We start from the raw sequence: 12,154 nt of genomic DNA on the forward strand, positions 1-12,154 counted from the left end.
GGTGTATTCAGGGGTTGGGTAAGGGAGATAGAGGAATGTAAGCTGTTATCATGACTTTGGCTAAAAGGGAGTTGAGGAACTGCTCCAATAAGTGAGCATAGAGGTGCTCTTGTCTGTTCTTAGCTCATGGCCACAGCCAGTTCTGCCTGAAGACATCCATTGAACAGTTATTGATAATGTATTAGCCCCTCTACCAGGCTACAAACTCTTGGGGGCCAGAGAGACATGTACTATTCATCTTAGGATACTATCTTCTTCCCAGTAATCTCATAGAGCTTTACATGTTGAAGATACTTAGAAAATAATTAATAGAAAATTAACCACTTAAAAATATTGTTACATTGATTGAAGTCTCAGAAAAACACACACACACATGCACACATATATCTGTATGAGTAATTTTTAAATGTGCTTGATTTTCAAAATGAAAATGTTAAATCATGATAAAACTTCAAAAATTTCTGCAAAAAAAAAAAAAGAAATGAAATACCAAAAATACATACTTGGAAGCTCCAACTAATCCAGTAAGTGCAAAAATTTCACTATGTATTTAATTGACTATGTGGGCCAGGAAAGTGTTGCCATAGCTTGCTTTAACCATGAATAACATAAATAAATATGCCTTAAAATGATTCCTATTCTTTCCCCCTTACACCTCCAGTGAAGTAAAGAATGTAAAATTGTAAAGAAAAAAAATTAGCTAAATGTGCTATTTTTACACACGTAGTTATGATATAGAAAATACTCATAAACATGCCGGCACATACACAGCAGCATTCATAATAAAGTTGGAGGAACCTTCCCATTCCCAGAAGAGAGATCCACTAGTGAAGTATTTCCTAGAAGAAAGCAATAGCTCCTGAAAGTGCTGTCTTTCAAAGACTTTAAATAGCATGTGTGTGCGTGTGTGTGTGTGTGTGTATGTGTCTGCACATATATGTGTGTGATTGCAAGTACGAATGAGTATGTATGTGTTCACCAAGAAAGAAAAAGAAAGAGATTTGTGAGAAAAAAAAAAATATTGCTTCTAAAGAGTTGAGTCTACATTAATTCTTTTTTGTTCGCTTTATGAAGGTGATTGGTTTTCATTTTCAAAATACATGACTTTTCAGGCATCTGTGTTGGGGGCAGACTTTTACAGCTGCAGCAGAGAGTATGCCTGTCATTAGCCCAGTTGCTCAGTCACTGTCTCCATTTATAGTTGGGTTTTTTAAGTGTTCCAAATAGGAACTCTGGGTTTCTGCTGATCTTGACTCATCACAGAAAAGAAAAGCTTTATTCTTTCTCTTTCATTCAATTCCATCTATGATGCTGATATTTTTTAAGACAGACTTGGTTGACTAGAAAAATCTGACCATATCTTTTTTTCTAGGTTCCAACTGGTTCTTCCATGCTCTCTACTATTGAATGTCAGGGTCTTAACTGAGTAGTTATTTTATAATTTCTTCAACATATATATTTTAAAAAGTTTCTCGGTGAGGAAACTGTCTTTCTATTGGGCACTACTGAGATTACCTTCATGAAAAAAGGGAAAGTTTACTCCACCAAAACAAGAATATTCAGGTTGCTTAGACTGCATAAGTAAATGGCAAGTTTGTTACCTAAAAGGCTGGTATTTAAAAAGGAAGAAAAAAAAAAGACAACCCTATTTGAACAGCCTCCTATCACTTAACAGAGAACTAAAACTAGAATTGTAAAACCGTTAAGAAACTATAATTGAGACAAACAATATGTGGAAAAGATAGCTGTAATAGTCGGGTTCCTATAAAAAATTATGGCACACTGAAACTAGCTCTTCTCAAGTAGTTAATTTATAAAGACATTCTGTCCATAGTCCCATTTGAGTAAAGAGAAGCCGTGGGACAGAGCAATAGTCTGGGGCTGGCAGAGTCAGAGTTTTCATCTCCTCCAGGCTCAAGGGGACCAGGGAGAGAGTGTCATGGAGGAGAAATCCTAGAGGGGACAGTGTGAACCTCGTTGGCAGCTGGAAACTTTGCAATCTGATCTTTGGAAGATATGTGGCCCAAGAGTCTTATCAATGTCGAGAGGGGCACTATTGTCATCTTATGTTTGATAATAATATGGTTTGCACCCCCTCCTCATGCATTCAATGATAAAGAGCATCTGCTAGTCACTGTGACCATAAAAAATGCCCCCACTTATTTCAAAACTTTCCCTGGTCAGTAGGTGGTTTCCTCACTAGTTGGCAACCACTGGAAGTGAAATATTAACCAAATGTCCCTGGGAATGTTTTTATCTCCAGATCAACCTAGAGCATCAAAAAGCTATTCTGCAAAAGCTAAAAATCTGAATCAATAGACTTTTATATGAGGGGCAAGATCTAGCTGCACCGTTTACAGCCCCACATCCGTATTCCAGACAGGGAGAGGAAAAGAGAGACGTGGGAAGGATTGATACTTATGTCAGGAGAGCCCTAGTTTTCCCAAAATGCTTAATGTATATCTCATTGGCAAGAACCATGTCACATGGCAACTCTACCTGCCAATTAGCCCGGGGAAGAATTTTAATTGGGCACATTGCTGTAATGAAGGGGAGTGGAAGTGATGAAGAAGCAGTTAAGCAGCATCTGTCTCACATGCATATTATCTCTTATGGCTCGGTACAGGTACATGACACTAGAGTAATATAGTCTTATATCCTCTCTTCCTGTACATACTTAAATTTACCTGGAAATTAATAAAAAAACAAAATTAAGATGTGGTTGATTATTTGTTATACCAACAAATTTAATCATAGTAACTGACAATTAAAACATTGTATTATTGCATATTTGCAGATTCCTAACAGACTAATACCTGAAGACAAATGGTTGGCTCTCTAAGCCTTTTCCAATATCCCATCATAATTATAGCCACCATTGTTCAACAGGGAGATATTTACCTTTGTGTTTTTAAGACATTCAGTATTTCTGTGTTGAATGAATGAATGCAACAGACAATAGGAAGATATGCAAGGAAGATATATATATAACTGTATTTGACTTATCTGCTAAATCACTCTTAGACAAGAATCTTTGATCTAAAATTTAGTTTCTCTTTGGTTGTGCCAGACTGTTTCTCTAAACACCCTTTTTTTGCTTTTTTATTCCCTCTGCGTAATTCTCCACCCTTCTTTTTCTACTACCTCCTTTTAGCATTATGGTAGCTAAATCTTTGGTTAGTTTGATTTTTAAGATCATAGTGTTCAAGTTATCCATTTTCTTTTGTTGCTAGTGCTTTTGGATATCTATCTATCTATCTATCTATCTATCTATCTATCTATCTATCTATCATCTATCATCTATCATATATCTATCTAATCTTTCATCATTGCCAAATCCAATGCCATGAAGCTTTTTCCATATATTTTCTTCTAATAGTATTATAGTTTGTGCTGTTATGTTCAGGACTAAAATTTTGGGTTAATTTTGGATATGGTGTAAAGTAAGGGTTCAAGTTTATTCTTTTGCATGTAGATATCCAATTTGCCTAGCGTCATTTGTTGAAATGACTTTAAATTGTCTTGACATCTTCATCAAAAATCAATTTATCATATATTCAAAGGTTTATTTTTGGATTCTATATTCTATTCCATTGGTCTATATGTTTATATTTATGCCATACCATACTATTTTTATTATTATATTTGTGTAATAAGTTTTGCAATGGGGCAATTTGAAATCTCCATTTTTTTTCAAGATCATTTTGTTTATTCAGAGTCCCTTGAGGTTGCATATGAATTTCAGTATGGATTTTTCTGTTTTTATAAAAGAAGCATCATTGGGATTTTGATAAGGATAGCATTAAATCTGTAGACCACTCTGGACAGTGTTAACATCTTAACTGTGTTAAAGTCTTTCAATTATGAATATAGATGTCTTTCTATTTATTTGTGTCTTTAATTTATTTCATCAACTTTTTGTTCTTTTCACTGTACATATCTTTCACTTCTTTGGTTAAGTTTATTCTTAAGTATATATTTGTCTTAATGTTTTTGTAAATATCATTGTTTCCTTGATTTCCTTTTCAGATTGTTCCTTGGCAGTACACAATAATGCAACTAATTTTTGTGTTAGTCTGTGAACTCTTAGAAGGCAGGAACTATGCTTTTTTTTTTCTTTTTTGTATTTGGTGGAGTTAATATAAAAATAATAATTAGCAATTTTTATTATTTGTTCTTTTTATCTTTCATTGGAAGTAATCTCTTTTTCCCCTTCTCTCTCCCACATTAGGGCTCTACTGGTGCAACAGCTTCTCCTCAAGTTTCCACCCCTGTCACAGGACATAAGAGAATGGTCATACCAAACCAACCCCCTCTAACAGCAACCAAAAAGTCTACATTGAAGCCACAGCCTGCACCTCAGGCTGGACCCATCCCTGTGGCTCCAATTGGAACACTAAAACCCCAGCCTCAGCCAGTTCCAGCTTCCTACACTACAGCTTCCACCCCTTCAAGGCCTACATTCAATGTACAAGTGAAGTCAGCCCAGCCCAGCTCTCATTATATGGCGGCCCCTTCACCAGGACAATTTTATGGCCCGGGGCCGGGGCCCCAGAGCTATAACACTCAACCAGGCCCTACTTCTGGACAGTGTCCACCCGCTTCAGCACGGGGCGGCATGGATTATGCATATATTCCACCACCAGGACTTCAGCCTGAGCCAAGTTATGGGTATGGCCCCAACCAAGGACGCTATTATGAAGCCTATTGCCCAGTGGGGCCTGCCTATGGGGGGAAACATGACTCCGATCCTGCCTATGGTCAGCAAGGTCACCCAAATACCTGGAAGCGAGAACAAGGGTACACTCCCTCTGGAACAGGGAACCAGAACCCCGCTGGGATGTATCCAGTAGCTGGTCCCAAGAAGACCTATATCACAGATCCTGTTCCAGCCCCCTGTGCACCTCCACTGCAACCGAAGGTAGGAAACTCATTAACAAAGTAGTGGGAATAAAGGGCTGTCTATCTTAGCCTGCCTTCTTCAGAAGGTAAAAATGTATGTGGTATTTTTATTTCATTAGAAAGTACAATCCTAGGGAAGCACGAGTGAAGTAGGACCAAAGGGAGTTCCTGTTGGGGATATGGAGTTATGTTACCAGTATGGCTGCTGCTTAGTACCAAGTGCATCTAATCATTTAACCTTGAGATCATCTTGCAAAAGACCATGTGAATGTGGAGCTCAGGACAATCTGTTTGTGTGAGAAAGAAAGGGAAAATAATTTACGTTCCAGCTCTTGTCTCTTATTGGTGCAAGCTTTTTTTCTCTGTGGGTTAGAAACTTCCTTGCAGTTAGATGTTGTGTTTACTTGGGCACCAAATAGATCTACAGTATCTCATGCCTGCAGAGATAGGACATTTGCACATCTAGAACTGACAGGTTTGCAGGGCGAACATGAGGTGAGCTGATGTCATATTGAGCTCATGTGATGGCGGTCAAAACTCCAAGTTGGTACCATAGTGGCTGCTAGGACATAACAGGTGGGCAATGGCTCAGGAGACAGGTGAGACCAAGGGGATCTGAGGTAATACAGACATCTTGTCTAGATTCCTTTGGAAAAGGGCTGGAGTATAATGGCAGTTATTTATTGCCCCTTGTCTATCCACATTACTGATCTTCCAGGAAGAATCTTACTCTCTAACCTTTATCCCTCTTAGGCAATTAAAAAAAAATTCTTTATAACAGTTATCTTTTTCATTGTTTGAGTTAATTATGAGCATGTATGTCTTTTAAGATACCATGTTCAATTACTTCCTTTGAATAGGTAAAATATATTACACATACCTACTCACCTACAACTTTGATTTTCCATGAATACTAGAACTAGCACGATGATGATGTTTCCTCTCAGTATGATGAGGAAAATTACTTGGAAGAGGTGAGATGGAGAAACAAATGTAGTTTTCAAAAACAGAGCCCTCCTTTCCTTTTAGTTAGAACTATGAGAAATCAGAAATTAGAGCTAGTGATTAGAAGCGGAATGGTGATTCTAGGGGATAGACTGGGTAGAGGTTTGAGAATATATATGTATGTATGTATTCCTTTATACATTTAAGATTGTCAGTTTTGATACATGTCTACTCACATTTTCAACATTATAACAAAAATCCATCAGGTCCTTGCTCTCCAGGTAGGGTGTCTACTAAACCTCTGTTCTCCCATGAAAGCATTCACTCTTTTAATCGTGCTCTAAAATGAATTTTAGGTTCCTTAGAGGAAAAGAGCATTTCCCAGCAAGTGGGCGAATTTACGAATACCCATTACATGAAAGAAGGCCAGCCATGATCGTTTTCCAACATAAAGTTTCCAAGTTAAAATGTTAAATATTTTTGAAACATTGCTCTTGGAAAGCCTTCCATACTAAAATCTCTTCATGAAGAAAAAAAAAAGTTAGTAAGTTTGTATTTTTTAAAAAACAAAGTTTGTCCAAAATAACCAGTCTGGATAGCCTTGAGTTGAGCTTCATTAACATTACAGTATATTTGTATTAGTCCTTCTTGCCCACCCCCCCAGAACAACCAGTCAAGAAAAAAATTGGATTATTCAGCGTTAGCTCACTTTGGTGCTACTGCTACAAATTCCCCTAGGGATGATTAAACATTTAAATTGGGATGATTGCTATTAACATTTAAGCTCAAATAGGCTTGTGGTTTTGCCCCATCCAAAGCAGCCTAACTGATAGGATGGCTGAGTGATGGTCCTGAAGGGAAGAGATGGGCTCTGAGTTGTCTAAGGCTCCTATCACCCCACCTGGGAAAACAGACATGAGACAGAGCAAAAGTATGTCTAGGTGGAAGGAATAATCTGGTGAGAAGTACTGAGCTAGTCTTTGAGTTTCCTGTTTTCTCATCATGTCACTAGGCACTCCAGACAGTCCCTCTTCATTCAACATTTGGAACCAATCCAGTGGTGTAGGAAAAGAATCGGCACCCAGTGTAAGACCTGGATCTAAGGTGTTGAGTCTAGCCACACCACCGGCATTTAGCTGTCTTTCCCAGCCTACTCAAGGTTATGGAATAAACTTTTCTTAACCACTCACCTGAAAGCATGAAATTTTAATTTTCTTCTTCTTATTGTAAGGCAATTTAGGATGGTCTACTATGTTATTACGGATTCTGGATATCAGTGAATTTCATGTCGTTTAACATTTTTTAAAAAATATTTGTTTTTCAACAGTGTCATGTGTTTTAACATCGTATTGTACATTTAAAAAATGAATATCAAATCATGTACTTTTTGCTGCAGTTATTAAGGAGAGTAGATATTAGAGGTTGATATTTAGCCATCTGTCTATGTTTCGGGAAAGGGGAAAGAGGCTGATGAAGCTACAGATATAGTCTGTGTGTGTTGTGGGGACATTGGTGGATGGAGGGATAGGCTCTTTCACAGTTAGTCTTTGAGCAGAACACTGCTGTATTCAACTGCACCTGTGCACAGAGGGCCTTATTGTCCCAATATTGACTCTGCTTGGCTTAGTGATGTGACTACTGGCTTGAGAAATGAGCTCCCAAGTCTAATCCCAGTTCCTCCCGTGACATTCCTCTCTCAGTTTGAGGAAATCCTCTAGACCTCTTTATGTCACGCTCCTAGCCTCAGTAAAGTGGAACGTCATCTTCACTAATTAATTAATGGTAGCAAAGGGCTTGGAAATTTCCAAGGACTGAATAATTGCCAAGTGAGGACTATTCAGTTTTTTACTAGCTTTATTTTATTTCCAATTTTTAGTCACTGATGGAAAACTTACCTTCATGCTTTAAAACAATTATCTTTTGTTACATTGAGACATCCTGAGGAATTTGGCATTTAATCCATTAAGGAAATTATTTTTTTTTAAGTGAAAGAAATAAATCTTCCTTGTATTTGAGAGGAGTTGCTTTAATTTTCCTACATCATAGTGCAATTTAAAAGAAGAGGGAGAGGAAGGGAAGGAGAAAGTGGAAGAAAAAAAGAAAAGAAGAAGGGAATAAAGAAAGGAAGGAGACAAAATCAGAACCTGCAAGGCCTGGGGGCTCATGATTATATCTGTGTTCTCAATACTGTGTTGAGCAGTGAATTTGCATGCCACAGTAGACCATAATGTGTTTCCTGTACCATCTGAGCCAAGTTCCTTGAAAAAAAAATATTGTTATAAGCAAGTCTTTATATGGGAGAAATGTTCCTCTCAAACTGGAAATCCTCTTAAAGACAGTGGAATCTTTTCTCTTTGCTGTTTTATAAAAGCTAATATCTGTAGTTCACAGAACTCTTTTCCTATGTGTTATTGTCACATCCCTGTGAGGATGTGTTTTCTCTAACATTTGGGTAAGGTGAGTTAGCGTGAAAGTGCCAGAGCTGGGACCTGTAGGCCAGTCATCACTCTCAGGTCCACAGTGGCAGGGCAGCTCTAACACCCACTTCCTTGCCGTAAACCTAATCTATGTCAGCCGCAGGTCTCTTAAAGACCTATTTACCCCATACTGCATAAAAGGGTGGGTGATATGCATCCCAGGATAGCTGTAGAGACCCACCTAGTGTGGAGGTTAGGTTAAGTTATAAAATTATCAAATATTAAGATTTCCTTGCAGAATTCTTCAGGAAGTTAAGATCTTGGAGACCAATAAACTACCTTTCAATAAACCTAACACAAAGTTTTTGGTAGCTCTTTCAGCATTAGAATAGATCTTGGCTCTTCATTTAGTTTTGAATCTGGGAATATTTAATGCGTCAGAGAAGAGAGTTAAGATAATGCAATGCTGAGGTCAATGTTGAAGGGTCCCCAAGACCTGTAATTTGTTAAGATTAAGAAAATATTTGAGAATATTGACATAGCAGCATTTTAAACATTTAACTATTGTCAAAATTTTAAAATTGTTTTTCATTGTGGAAAGAGAAGGATGTGTATATTGAGTATACAGCAAGGAATTGGTGGCATTTTGGAGAACTAGTTTTTATGGTAATCTTTGTGCTAAACAGCTCTCAATCCTAGGATTAGAGAGAAAAATAGAAGAGATGTTAGGATGAGAAGAGGGACGGATGTGGATCTGTGTCTCAGGGTAGTTGCTAATACCTGGGTGTGTGTGAAGATGATAATGCTTGAGGAGGCTGGTGACGGTAACATTATTAACTCCCTTTGTACAGTACTTTTCATTTTCTGAAGTGCGTTGTGGACCTCACAATATCCATGAATGTTAAGCACAGAGGTTTTTGTGTCTCTCTTACTGATGAGGGTTCAAAAGCTCAGTAATGAGAGTCAGCGAAGATATGTCAAATTCACAGGAGAGCCACAACTCCAAGCTGGGTCTTCTGAAGATTTTCCTCATGCTTTTCCGTGAAAAAAAAAACTTAGATCTTGGCATGTCTTGGTGTTTGAATGGTGCGAGAGCCATGTCAGCATCACCAACACGCGGTTCTGCTGTGGCCCACATCACAGGCAGACATGTAAGTAGTAGTCTCAGACAGCCATGGTGCAGTGTCATGAGATCAACAGCTGGAGGGGAAGCCCTGGTTAAATCCCTGCCAGGCACCTAGGCGTGCAGCCTTGGGGCTATACTTCCTCTTCCCCATCAGCCATGTATAATTTGTCCCAAGGTTCTTTCTCACTTCACAGTATCTCAGGTCTGCTCTCTTATCAAAAGCCCCCTTGCTGCTGTCCTAGTTCAATTCTCATTTCTCGCCTGCATCATTGAAATGGCCTCTTAATGGGTATCTTCGCCTCTGGTCTCTCCACACCCATTCATGTTAAACATGCTACCAGATTAATCTTTCTGCCACACAGCTCTGCACTTGCCATTTAATTGCCTTTTTCAAAAATCTTCAGAAGTTTCCAGCTACTTATGGAAGGAATTAAAACCCCAGCATGGATTTCCACTTTTATCTTCCCCCTTTATGCATCGAGTTTCCAGCTAAAAACATATCTTCCTAGTTATGTCTCATCTCTACAACTTTGGTCATGGAACTCTTTCTTTCTGGAATGCCTCCTCAGACCTCCCCCAAATAAATAAAATAAAATAAATAAAATATTTGCATATTTAGTTATTTCCATTAAGACTGAGCAAAGTATTAATCTCTTTGAGATGCCCCTCCTCTTCCTAAAATCAAGTTGTACATTATTTCACTCTCTGTTGTATAAATTTTCACACTCTTACTATACTAGGATCATACACCTGCCTTCTACCACCTATGCCCCAGTGTATATTAGACCTGGAGTTTTAGGGGATAGAGATGGTATCTGAACAACCCTGTTTTCCCCAAAGTAAGTAACAGTGCATAATGCATTCTTGTTTAACGAAGAAGCTTTAAGAAATTCCTGTGTCCTCCTAAAATAAGAACTAAGCCCTGCTTTAGAACACGGCAGGTTGTTCAGCAAAATGCCGAAATCAAAACCTACTTCACCAAATCAGCGTAAGTGACCTCAATGACACAAGCACTGTCTCGCCAGCAACTCAATATCCATAGTAACTAGCTAATTTGTCAGGTTCAATGTTGCACTAACATTTTACTTCCCTTCTGGGTTACATGTGTTTAAGTATGCATTGTTGTGTACAAAGTATCCTTTTTACTTTTTGTACTTGCCAGATGTCCATAGAATTTATTGATTTGTACTCTTTAATAAACTTTTTTCAAGGTTTAATTTACATACAATAGTAGGTATCCATTTTAAGTGCAGAAAGCAGGGATCTTTTGACAAGTATATGCACTTGCATAACCATCACCACAATCAAGATAGAGAATGAATGTTTCAGCCATCCTGCAGAGCTCCCTTGTGCCCTGTTGTAGTCAGTGCCATTTACTCTCAGCCCCAGGCAACCACTTTCTAACATTGATCATATTGACCCTTTCTAGAATTCCATATACATAGAATCATACAGTATGCACTCTTATGTCTGGGCTTCCTTTACTCACTTTACATTTTTTTGAGATTCATCCATTTGTGTGTTTCATAAGCTCATTCATTTTCATTGCTAAGTAGTATTTCATTATATGGATATACTACCTTTCATTTATCCATCTACTTGTTTTGAGACATTTCTATTTTTAGTTATGAATGAAGCTGCTATGAACCTTTAGGTACATATCTTTTTACAGACAGTTTTTTTTGTTTGTTTGTTTTTGTTTTTTATCTCCTTGGATAAATGCCTAACAGTGGAATGCTGGGTCATGTGGTAACTACTTAGCATCATACGGGACTGCCAAACTGTTTTATTAAATGTACCATTAGACATTCTCACCAGCAGTGCATGCAAAGCTCAGTTACTCCCCAACCCTGGCAACACTGCTATTGTGAGTCTTCTTAATTTTAGCGATTTCATGCTACATGCATATATCTCATTGTGGCTTTATTTTGACTAATAATCTGGAGCATTTATTATTTATCCACTCATTGGCCATTCTTGTGTGTGTGTGTGTGTTGTGTGTGAAGTATCAGATTTTTGGCCCATTTATTAATTGGATTTTGTTTTTACTCAGAGTTCTAAGAGTACAGCATATATTCAGAATAAGAGTCCTTAGATATAGACATTGCCAATATTTCTTCCTAGTCTGTGACTTTACCATTTTCTTCATGTTGTTTTCAGAAGAGGAGAAGTTTTTAATTTTGATGAGGGACAGTTTATCTCTTTTATCTTCTATAGTTTGTGTTTTTTATTTCCTTAGATGTGTTTGCCTTCACATGGTTGCTCTATGCTTTCCTTTAGATGTTTTTCAGTATAAATTAATTAATTAGAGTTATGATTCATTTCAATTAAGGATCAAAGTTTATTTTTTTCCCATTGGGATATTCAGTTTTTCCAGCATAAAAAATTGTTTAAAGGATTCTTTTCTTCCATTGAATTACCTAGACATCTTTGACAAAAATCAATTGATCATGTATGTGGGTCTATCTAGACTCTCTCTATTCTATTCCATTAAGTTATATATCTAGCCTTGGGCTAATACCATGCTATCTTGATTGCTGACTTTTATAGTAGGTTTTTAAATCGGGCAGTGTATATTTTCCATCTTTGTTATTTCAGAAGTCCTATCCATTTCTATAGAAATTTTAACATCAGCTTCCTAATTTCCACAAAATAACCTGCTATGATTTTGATTGAGATTTTGTTGAATCGATAAATCGATTTGAAAAAAGCTGGTATCTTAACAATATTGAGTCTTCCAACCCATAAACCTAGTATATCATTT

General features: G+C 37.5%; 1 protein-coding gene across 17 annotated transcripts in view; it reads left to right on the forward strand.

Annotated features, from left to right (window-relative positions):
* LOC107505903 (LIM domain containing preferred translocation partner in lipoma) overlaps positions 1 to 12,154 on the forward strand; it is a 607,668-nt gene that overhangs the window by 364,352 nt on the left and 231,162 nt on the right. For all 17 annotated transcript variants that reach the window (XM_016136314.2, XM_036219277.1, XM_036219274.1 and 14 more), the window contains one exon: positions 4,232 to 4,921. In XM_016136314.2, the coding sequence (XP_015991800.2) occupies positions 4,232 to 4,921 (690 nt within the window). The remainder of the gene's footprint in view (positions 1 to 4,231; positions 4,922 to 12,154) is intronic.

Source organism: Rousettus aegyptiacus, unplaced genomic scaffold, assembly GCF_014176215.1.
Source record: "Rousettus aegyptiacus isolate mRouAeg1 unplaced genomic scaffold, mRouAeg1.p scaffold_m13_p_4, whole genome shotgun sequence".
In the NCBI taxonomy this organism is placed as follows: Eukaryota; Metazoa; Chordata; class Mammalia; order Chiroptera; family Pteropodidae; genus Rousettus; species Rousettus aegyptiacus.